The 10,771-nt window shown below is 60.9% G+C and overlaps 1 protein-coding gene across 1 annotated transcript; it reads right to left on the reverse strand.

Annotated features, from left to right (window-relative positions):
- Positions 1-2,652: 2,652 nt before the first annotated feature.
- On the reverse strand, positions 2,653-6,427 carry LOC117652963. The gene is made up of 4 exons (XM_034398232.1): positions 5,961-6,427; positions 3,421-3,727; positions 3,109-3,337; positions 2,653-3,031 (listed from the first exon to the last, which is right to left on the reverse strand). The coding sequence occupies exons 1-4, from the start codon at positions 6,223-6,225 to the stop codon at positions 2,753-2,755; spliced, it is 1,080 nt and encodes a 359-aa protein (XP_034254123.1). The 5' UTR covers positions 6,226-6,427; the 3' UTR covers positions 2,653-2,752.
- Positions 6,428-10,771: the final 4,344 nt, after the last annotated feature.

Below are 10,771 nucleotides of genomic sequence, written 5' to 3' on the forward strand. Positions count from 1 at the left end.
GGGGGTCGACCGACTGAAAATTTTTACTTAAGTTTTGGATAGGTCTTGGCAAGACCTCTTCAACGAGGGGTCGGAAGGGGGGTCCAGGAGCCTGCCTTCATGAGTTATGGGAAAAAGTGCGACGGACTCGTTTTGCGCTCCTGCTGTGCCTCTATTGCAAGGAGTTGCAGTAGCATGGCAAATATGGGTATTTTCGGAATGAGGGCGAAGAGACAAACGAAATGGGCATATTCTAAGGACAGTTGGAGTAAAAAGTGTAAGGACTATGCATATTGTGAATAGAAGGGCGGGCCTAAGTCACGATGGTACATCGATAACTTTGCTTTACCCGCTCACGGGGCGTGTGATGCGAGCGGGCCGAAGGCCCGGGCCTTCGACTGGCCACGTTGGGTCTGATGCGAGGGCCGAAGGCCCGAGAAAAGGCCGCCGGCAGGCCAAGCTGGGCCGGCCCCCTGTCGAACCGAGTTGCCGGCGCAGCGAAGCGGAGCTGGCAACTCGGTTCGACGGAAGGGCGGGCCCTAGCTTGTTTGAGGATGTTGCCAGTGACGGAGACCGGATTGCGGCACAGATTCGGAAATGTCTCGACCAGACCTACCGATGGGGCGAATAAAAATTTCTAGTCGGTCAGTCCCCTTTTTTGAAGATTGAGTAGGTTTGCTCGGAAACGGTGAGAAATTTGTTCCCCTTTTTTGTAGATAAAGTAGGTTTTCTCGGAAACGGTAAGGAATTTTCGACTTTTGGTATTTTTCCCAATTTTCCCATAAAATTTGGAATCGAATGGAAAAAACCGCAAGTCTCTACGACCACTCCTTCACCCCAAACATTTCGATGAGTCAGTGAGTCAGTCGGATTGGGGCTTTATAGGTTCTTGATAATTTCTCATTCCATAAGACTGATTTATGTAGTTAAGAAACTTGAAATTAAGGCAGAATAGGTGTTGACAGTTAAGTTCTTTTGCCTTCTAGCGGCATCTTCAAATCTTGCTTATAATGTGTTTTCTTGTGTAGTGTAGATTCGTGCAAAATATATCTGTCCTCCCTTTGAGGCTTATCTGTACCCAATATGAGTCGTATCGGGTCAGAATGGTACGTACCAGGTGGGTCACGGACCCCGTGTGAAATGGTTACTATGCAACCCGCTTGGAGCCCTGCATCCGGGCTTGCCTATGCGGCAGTCGGCGGGCGCACGGCAGAGCTAGGGTGGCCACCCGTCAAGTCCCGTTACGTTCAACCTGAGCGAGCCCCCCGCGGTCACAGCGACGACCACGGCGGACTCCCGCGGACTCTCGCGGCCGTCGCGAGGGCCCCCCGCGGACTCTCGCGGCCGTCGCGAGGGCCCCACGCGGACTCTCGCGGCCGTCGCGAGGGCGCCCCGCGGACTCTCGCGGCCGTCGCGAGAGCCCCACGCGGACTCCCGCGGACTCTCGCGGCCGTCGCGAGGGCCCCACGCGGACTCCCGCGGACTCTCGCGGCCGTCGCGAGGGCCCCACGCGGACTCTCGCGGCCGTCGCGAGGGCGCCCCGCGGACTCTCGCGGCCGTCGCGAGGGCACTCCGCGGACACAGCGACGACCACGGTGGGCCCCACGCGGACTCCCGCGGACTCTCGCGGCCGTCGCGAGGGCCCCACGCGGACTCCCGCGGACTCTCGCGGCCGTCGCGAGGGCCCCCGCGGACTCTCGCGGCCGTCGCGAGGGCCCCACGCGGACTCTCGCGGCCGTCGCGAGGGCGCCCCGCGGACTCTCGCGGCCGTCGCGAGGGCACTCCGCGGACACAGCGACGACCACGGTGGGCCCCACGCGGACTCCCGCGGACTCTCGCGGCCGTCGGGAGGGCCCCACGCGGACTCCCGCGGACTCTCGCGGCCGTCGCGAGGGCCCCCGCGGACTCTCGCGGCCGTCGCGAGGGCCCCACGCGGACTCTCGCGGCCGTCGCGAGGGCGCCCCGCGGACTCTCGCGGCCGTCGCGAGGGCACTCCGCGGACACAGCGACGACCACGGCGGGCCCCACGCGGACTCCCGCGGACTCTCGCGGCCGTCGCGAGGGCCCCACGCGGACTCCCGCGGACTCTCGCGGCCGTCGCGAGGGCCCCACGCGGACACAGCGACGACCACGGCGGGCCCCACGCGGACTCCCGCGGACTCTCGCGGCCGTCGCGAGGGCCCCACGCGGACTCCCGCGGACTCTCGCGGCCGTCGCGAGGGCCCCCGCGGACTCTCGCGGCCGTCGCGAGGGCCCCACGCGGACTCTCGCGGACTCTCGCGGCCGTCGCGAGGGCCCCACGCGGACTCTCGCGGACTCTCGCGGCCGTCGCGAGGGCCCCCGCGGACTCTCGCGGCCGTCGCGAGGGCCCCACGCGGACTCTCGCGGACTCTCGCGACCGACGCGAGGGCCCCACGCGGACTCTCGCGACCGACGCGAGGGCCCCACGCGGACTCCCGCGGACTCTCGCGGCCGTCGCGAGGGCCCCACGCGGACTCTCGCGGCCGCCGTGAGGCCTCCGCGGACCCCGCCGCTACCACTGAGTGACTGTTGTGCCTGTTCACCCCACCCTCACTGGTTTCCAGCCTTTTTTTGAGATCCCTGCTTAGAGAGGATAAAAAGAAAAAGAAACTGATGGTAACAGAATTTTATTCTGACTCAAAATGTCACACTAATTTAATAACAAAACAGAATTTTCCAGTAAATCAAACTAGAATCAAAAACATTTCATAGCAATATCATTTTCCCGAAAATGAAGCAAGAAATTGAATTCTCATTCATAGAAGATGTGTTCAAAAGTTTGTCCACCTCTTTCGATGCACTGGGCGTACCGACGCATGCCGCATTGGTGCACCCTACCTAGCATGTCTTCGTCGACAGTGGCGAAGACTGCTTCGATGCGGGCCTTCAGCTCGTCCCGATTCTCTGGTCTTGTGTCGTAGACGCGTGCCTTGACGTAACCCCACAAGAAGAAGTCAAGAGGGGTTAGGTCAGGGGACCTAGCTGGCCACGCCACTGGCCCACCACGTCCAATCCAGCGATCAGGGTAGACCTGTGATAAAATTGGTAAGTGACAATGGTCTATGAACTGCGTGTGTGACAATAGGAAAAATGAGGGCGGGATCTTACTTCGTTGAGGTGCGCTCGAACTGCACGAGCCCAGTGGGGAGGAGCCCCGTCCTGCATAAGCCAGTGGTTAGCCACTGCGTTGAGGGGCACCTCAGCCTCGTGAAGAAGACCAACGAGACTTTGTTGCAGAAACTGCAAATAACGGGGCCCATTCAGGGGTGGCCCGTCAAAAAAATAGGGGCCTATCAGCCGCCTACCCAGGATGCCGGCCCAGCAGTTGATACTCCACCTGCAAAAGCGGAGTGGTATTATTTTGAAAACAAATGGTTACTCAGGAGACATTTTGGAAGACAGAATTTTCAGAATTCTTACCCTCCTTGAACGTGGTCCGGCCTCACCCAATGAGGATTCTCAACAGCATAAAAGTGGCAGTTGTGCCTGTTCACCTCACCCTCACTGGTGAAACAGGATTCGTCAGTCCAGAGGATTTCTTCTTGAAAATCAGGTCTCACAGCTAGGCGACCCTGCATCCAGTGGCAGAACTCTATTCTGTTGGCAAAGTCATTTCCATGGAGCTCTTGGTTGAGGTGCACTTTGAAGGGATGCAGATGAAGGGTCTTCAAAATGCGCCCAGCTGTTCGATGACTGATACCCACAGCTCGGCCAATACCCCTCTGACCTATAAAAGAAAAAAAAAACAATAAAAACAAGAAAAAATACGGCCCGCCCTGTGTCGCGCCGCCACGCCCCGTGACGCGCCGCGAGACGCGCCGCGAGACGCGCCGCGAGACGCGCCGCGAGACGCGCCGCGAGGCCGCGAGACGCGCCGCGAGACGCGCCGCGAGACGCGCCGCGAGACGCGCCGCGAGACGCGCCGCGAGAGGCGCGGGGGCCCCGGAGACGCGCCGCGAGAGCGCGCCGCGAGAGACGCGCCGCGAGAGACGCGCCGCGAGAGACGCGCCGCGAGAGACGCGCCGCGAGAGACGCGCCGCGAGAGACGCGCCGCGAGAGACGCGCCGCGAGAGACGCGCCGCAGAGACGCGCCGCGAGAGACGCGCCGCGAGAGACGCGCCGCGAGAGACGCGCCGCGAGAGACGCGCCGCGAGAGACGCGCCGCGAGAGACGCGCCGCGAGAGACGCGCCGCGAGAGACGCGCGCGGAGAGACGCGCCGCGAGAGACGCGCCGCGAGAGACGCGCCGCGAGAGACGCGCCGCGAGAGACGCGCCGCGAGAGACGCGCCGCGAGAGACGCGCCGCGAGAGACGCGCCGCGAGAGACGCGCCGCGAGAGACGCGCCGCGAGAGACGCGCCGCGAGAGACGCGCCGCGAGAGACGCGCCGCGAGAGACGCGCCGCGAGAGACGCGCCGCGAGAGACGCGCCGCGAGAGACGCGCCGCGAGAGACGCGCCGCGAGAGACGCGCCGCGAGAGACGCGCCGCGAGAGACGCGCCGCGAGAGACGCGCCGCGAGAGACGCGCCGCGAGAGACGCGCCGCGAGAGACGCGCCGCGAGAGACGCGCCGCGAGAGACGCGCCGCGAGAGACGCGCCGCGAGAGACGCGCCGCGAGAGACGCGCCGCGAGAGACGCGCCGCGAGAGACGCGCCGCGAGAGACGCGCCGCGAGAGACGCGCCGCGAGAGACGCGCCGCGAGAGACGCGCCGCGAGAGACGCGCCGCGAGAGACGCGCCGCGAGAGACGCGCCGCGAGAGACGCGCCGCGAGAGACGCGCCGCGAGAGACGCGCCGCGAGAGACGCGCCGCGAGAGACGCGCCGCGAGAGACGCGCCGCGAGAGACGCGCCGCGAGAGACGCGCCGCGAGAGACGCGCCGCGAGAGACGCGCCGCGAGAGACGCGCCGCGAGAGACGCGCCGCGAGAGACGCGCCGCGAGAGACGCGCCGCGAGAGACGCGCCGCGAGAGACGCGCCGCGAGAGACGCGCCGCGAGAGACGCGCCGCGAGAGACGCGCCGCGAGAGACGCGCCGCGAGAGACGCGCCGCGAGAGACGCGCCGCGAGAGACGCGCCGCGAGAGACGCGCCGCGAGAGACGCGCCGCGAGAGACGCGCCGCGAGAGACGCGCCGCGAGAGACGCGCCGCGAGAGACGCGCCGCGAGAGACGCGCGCGAGAGACGCGCCGCGAGAGACGCGCCGCGAGAGACGCGCCGCGGGGACGCGCCGCGAGACGCGCCGCGAGACGCGCCGCGAGACGCGCCGCGGGGACGCGCCGCGAGACGCGCCGCGAGACGCGCCGCGAGACGCGCCGCGAGACGCGCCGCGAGACGCGCCGCGAGACGCGCCGCGAGACGCGCCGCGAGACGCGCCGCGAGACGCGCCGCGAGACGCGCCGCGAGACGCGCCGCGAGACGCGCCGCGAGACGCGCCGCGAGACGCGCCGCGAGACGCGCCCCGAGACGCGCCGCGAGACGCGCCGCGAGACGCGCCGCGAGACGCGCCGCGAGACGCGCCGCGAGACGCGCCGCGAGACGCCGCGAGACGCGCCGCGAGACGCGCCGCGAGACGCGCCGCGAGACGCGCCGCGAGACGCGCCGCGAGACGCGCCGCGAGACGCGCCGCGAGACGCGCCGCGAGACGCGCCGCGAGACGCGCCGCGAGACGCGCCGCGGGGACGCGCCGCGAGACGCGCCGCGAGACGCGCCGCGAGACGCGCCGCGAGACGCGCCGCCACGCCGCGAGACACGACACACCGCTAACCGCGACACGCCGCGGCGCACCGCAACGGTGTGCTCACCGCGACGCGGCACGCATCACGCCGCTATGCCCAGCGAGCGGGACGAGAAGAACACGCCACGCAGCAGCCGGTCAGCTAGCCCGACCACCGGCCGGCCCGACTGTGCCGCCTGCCACCACGAGGCCGCACCAATCAAAACAAAACAATGAATCGGTTCTCTTACCTGCATGAGGGTTCTGATCAATATGCTGCCTGACGATAGCGTGGAGTGCTGGGTCGCCCCCTACGGGCCGATGGACTGCCCTCGGGGCCACGAACTGCCCATGAACTTGGAGGTTCACTTCGACACGACGGAACACACCTGCCGATGGCACAATTCTTCCCGGGTACCGTTGTCGATACAGCCTTTGTGCAGGAGCAATACGGTTTCCTGATTCCCGGTAAACAGTGAGAATATCCATTCTCTCGTTGTTCGTGAACCGCAACATGCCACTTGTCAAACCGCACACAACACAGGCTTGGTCCAGCACCGACTACCGCACTGCGCTACACTGACACCGGTGGCTAGGCTGGCACACTCTGAACGCAGACGGGTGGCGCTGGCGGCACTGGCGGCGCTGGCGGCGGATTGTTTTCGAAGCGCATCGTCTGCAAACAGACCCGTGGATGCCTGACGCGACCGGCTCAGAGTCACAGCCCGCTCGACGTGCAACTGACGTGAGATAGAGAGGAAGGTGGCGGGTGCAGATATCTGTCCGCAGACATGACCAGCAGGTGCGCGTGCTTCAAGCAGTCCGCCCTTGCAAAGTCCTCGGTAGACCTCCCGCGGTCCGCGAAGTCCGCGCTACGCCCTCGCGACAGCCGCGTGGGGCCCGCCGTGGTCGTCGCTGTGTCCGCGGAGTGCCCTCGCGACGGCCGCGAGAGTCCGCGGGGCGCCCTCGCGACGGCCGCGAGAGTCCGCGGGAGTCCGCGTGGGGCTCTCGCGACGGCCGCGAGAGTCCGCGGGGCGCCCTCGCGACGGCCGCGAGAGTCCGCGTGGGGCCCTCGCGACGGCCGCGAGAGTCCGTGGGGGCCCTCGCGACGGCCGCATGAGTCCGCGGGGGGCCCTCGCGACGGCCGCGAGAGTCCGCGGGAGTCCGCGTGGGGCCCGCCGTGGTCGTCGCTGTGTCCGCGGAGTGCCCTCGCGACGGCCGCGAGAGTCCGCGGGAGTCCGCGTGGGGCCCTCGCGACGGCCGCGAGAGTCCGCGGGGGGCCCTCGCGACGGCCGCGAGAGTCCGCGTGGGGCCCTCGCGACGGCCGCGAGAGTCCGCGGGGGCCCTCGCGACGGCCGCATGAGTCCGCGGGAGTCCGCGTGGGGCCCTCGCGACGGCCGCGAGAGTCCGCGGGGGGCCCTCGCGACGGCCGCGAGAGTCCGCGGGAGTCCGCGTGGGGCCCGCCGTGGTCGTCGCTGTGTCCGCGGAGTGCCCTCGCGACGGCCGCGAGAGTCCGCGGGGCGCCCTCGCGACGGCCGCGAGAGTCCGCGTGGGGCCCTCGCGACGGCCGCGAGAGTCCGCGGGGGGCCCTCGCGACGGCCGCGAGAGTCCGCGGGAGTCCGCCGTGGTCGTCGCTGTGACCGCGGGGGTCTCGCTCAGGTTGAACGTAACGGGACTTGACGGGTGGCCACCCTAGCTCTGCCGTGCGCCCGCCGACTGCCGCATAGGCAAGCCCGGATGCAGGGCTCCAAGCGGGTTGCATAGTAACCATTTCACACGGGGTCCGTGACCCACCTGGTACAGGCGCCATTTCTTCTACAGCTGTTTTTGAATACCTCCTGAAATGTGTAATTCCTGAAAACATGATGTGTTGTACGGTAATTTTTAAAAACCCCGACATTTGTAACATTTTAAAATCATTCTCTCCTTTGGAAATTGGTTGTAAAGCACTTGTAGCATTTCTGCATTTGTTTGTGCCTGTCTGTACCGTTTCGTCTTTGTATCTTTAAAATATAATCGGCTATAGTCCGGACGTTAGCGGCGCATACCGGGACCCACCTTGCAAAATGTGATACCGGAATGCCACTTGGCACACTTGTTGTACTAACCCTAAGGATCATTTTAAGAGGTGGAGCCCAGGTGGACCCCCCTGCAGAGCGGCGGTACACGCGTTTGCCTATTTTCCAGGGGCAGAATGGAAAATCATTCGAAATAGACCTTATCTGACTGGCTATAGACCTTATCTGACTGGCTATCAACTTGAGTTTTGGTACAGGACCACTTCTTTGGATGCTCTACGTGATTTTACTCTGGTCAGTGACGTAGCTATGCTTCAAACGGGAATTGCCTACCTCCCAGGAGCAAAATACCGTTTTCGCGAATATTAAGTTCTTCACGAAGTTCTTGACGTCCATAATCGGTGGATGCTAACTCCTGGGCAATCGATTGAGTATAAAAACACATATCATCACTGCATGCGTTTAGAATGTGGACGTGGAAGAGCCCCGAACGCGCATTGCTGGTACGACATTGGTACACGCAGTCCAATAGCTTACATGCAGATAGAAATATATGATAGGAATATCCACGGGTGCCGCCGTATGTGACCTACTTGACGTATGGGCAGCCTCTTTCGCAACTCGCAACAATTCTCTCGTGCACGACGCCCCCTTTTTTCATGGAAAGGGGGGGGGGGCGCTCTATGCTGTCGCCCCTACTTTGACGCAACCACTCGATACATACACTCTGAAAAATAATGGCTTTTCTACCACACCGTCGTATGGTATGGGAAACGACAATTCTACACGTGATTTGGAAAATTCCTATGCTTTTCGTTCTTTTGCCAATCCGGTGTAGTGAAAATCCGAAACGAGTATAGGAATTTAATTTCCTATACTCGTGATTGGTTTTTTGCCACACTTTTTAGTAGAAATCCTATTACTTGAGGCCGTTCTATAGTGCTTTTCCTGCAACGCATTAGTAAGAATCCCGCGACACGCGAGCGGAAGAACCGCCCATCTTCAGCGCGACGAAACAAACCCGCGTACCGCGCGGCCGCCGTTTCAAACCCGCTTACCTCCCGCCGGCCAATTCAAAACCGCTTACCTCCGCCGGCCCGTTTCAAACCCGCGTTCGCGCCGCCTCGGCCTGGGAGAGGTAAGCGGGTTTGAAACGGGCCGGCGGAGGTAAGCGGTTTTGAATCGGCCGGCGGGAGGTAAGCGGGTTTGAAACAGCGGCCGCGCGGTACGCGGGTTTGTTTCGTCGCGCTGAAGATGGGCGGTTCTTCCGCTCGCGTGTCCCGCCCCAGCTCTTCTACGAAATACCCTATTACATAAGAAAAAGTAACGAGGCGTTTCATGGGCAAATACATGGCAAAACCCGTCGTGCCCGAAAAGTCACGCCGGGTTTTCGAATGACACATGGAATGATACATTTTCAGTTTATGCTAAAAGAAGGCGTAACATTACTACGAGTGTGTTACCAGGTAGAAAACTATAAATAGATTCACCATTTTCTTCCTTTCCGGCGCACTGCTCCGACACACAATGATCTCAGTTCTTCGCACATCGAAGGTACGTATTTTCACTTCTAGTATTGAGACGCGCTGCACTAGCAAGCGACGCGTCGTATGTATCGGGCGGCTGCGTCAAAGTAGGGGCGACAGCATAGAGCGCCCCCCCCCCTCCATGAAAAAAGGGGGCGTCGTGCACGAGAGAATTGTTGCGAGTTGCGAAAGAGGCTAAGAGGCTGCCCTTTCGTCAAGTACCGTAGAACGGGGTAATATGAGACAAATTTCGATTTTTTTTTTGTGAATTTTCCCCTTTCAATTTCAATTTGAGGTACTGAGATGTTCATCACTTGTTCATTGGCCCTTTGGCTACCCTCCCACCAAATTTCAGATTTTAAGGTGCAGCAGGGACCTTTCAATAACCCTCGGAATGCCGTCCCATATTTCCCTGCAATGTGGGGTAATATGAGGCATAAGAAAAAAGTGTTAAAGAAGTATGGAGAAATAACTCATTTAGGTGGGTTTGGAGCTTTTTAAGTTCTTTTCACTCATTTTAAAGATGATTGGAAACTTTAATGGAGACGATATAAAATCTGGAGGGGAGAAAAATGGGTGTTACTAAAGAGAGCTGAAAAATGTATGAAAAGTCATGAGTTGTGCCTGTCACATGAAAAAACTAAACGAAGAGCATAGATGCCGGTTAGATAGTAAAACAAATTCGTGTTAAAATCATTATTACTTGAAATCATTAACAGTGGAGTATGTTTGGCCTCATGTTTCAAGCGAAAACAGGTGTCTCTGTTTTCCCTGCAAGATAACAAAATTGTATTCCATCTGGAACATGCAGCCCGGGAGTAGACATAACGGAACCAAATTTTGTCCTGATTATATTGACATAATTGCCTACAGATTTAAACCTCGTTCGGACGAGAACCCGAGTTCTAACCGTGGTTTCTGGGGAGGTTTTTACTAACTTTATAAAACTTGTTAGAATTTAGAGGTTTTTCCTTTGGTTCTAAATAACCCTGGCGAGTCTCTCATAGCCTTCGTGCGTTTCCCGTGAGTTGCCACGGCCTCCTAGATCACGAAAAAAAATTCACGGTGGACTTCTGAACAACCGCTAGATAGCAACACGACAGAAACCGAAAAAAGTGCGCTTTGTCTCGATTTTTCTTCATGCCTCATATTACCCCGTTCTACGGTAGCTCACATACGGCGGGACCCGTGGATATTCCTACCATATATTTCTATCTGCATGTAAGCTATTGGACTGCGTGTACCAATGTCCTACCCTCAATGCGCGTTCGGGGCTCTTCCACGTCCACATTCTAAACGCATGCAGTGATGAAATGTGTTTTTATACTCAATCGATTACCCAGGAGTTTGCATGCACCGATTAATGGACGTCAAGAACTTAATATTCGCGAAAACGGTATTTTGCTCCTGGGAGGTAGGCAATTCCCGTTTGAAGCATAGCTACGGCACTGACCAGAGTAAAATCACGTAGGGCATCCAAAGAAGTGGTCCTGTACCAAAACTCAAGTTGATAGCCAG

The sequence above is a fragment of the Thrips palmi genome, unplaced genomic scaffold, assembly GCF_012932325.1.
Source record: "Thrips palmi isolate BJ-2018 unplaced genomic scaffold, TpBJ-2018v1 HiC_scaffold_8, whole genome shotgun sequence".
Classification (NCBI taxonomy): domain Eukaryota; kingdom Metazoa; phylum Arthropoda; class Insecta; order Thysanoptera; family Thripidae; genus Thrips; species Thrips palmi.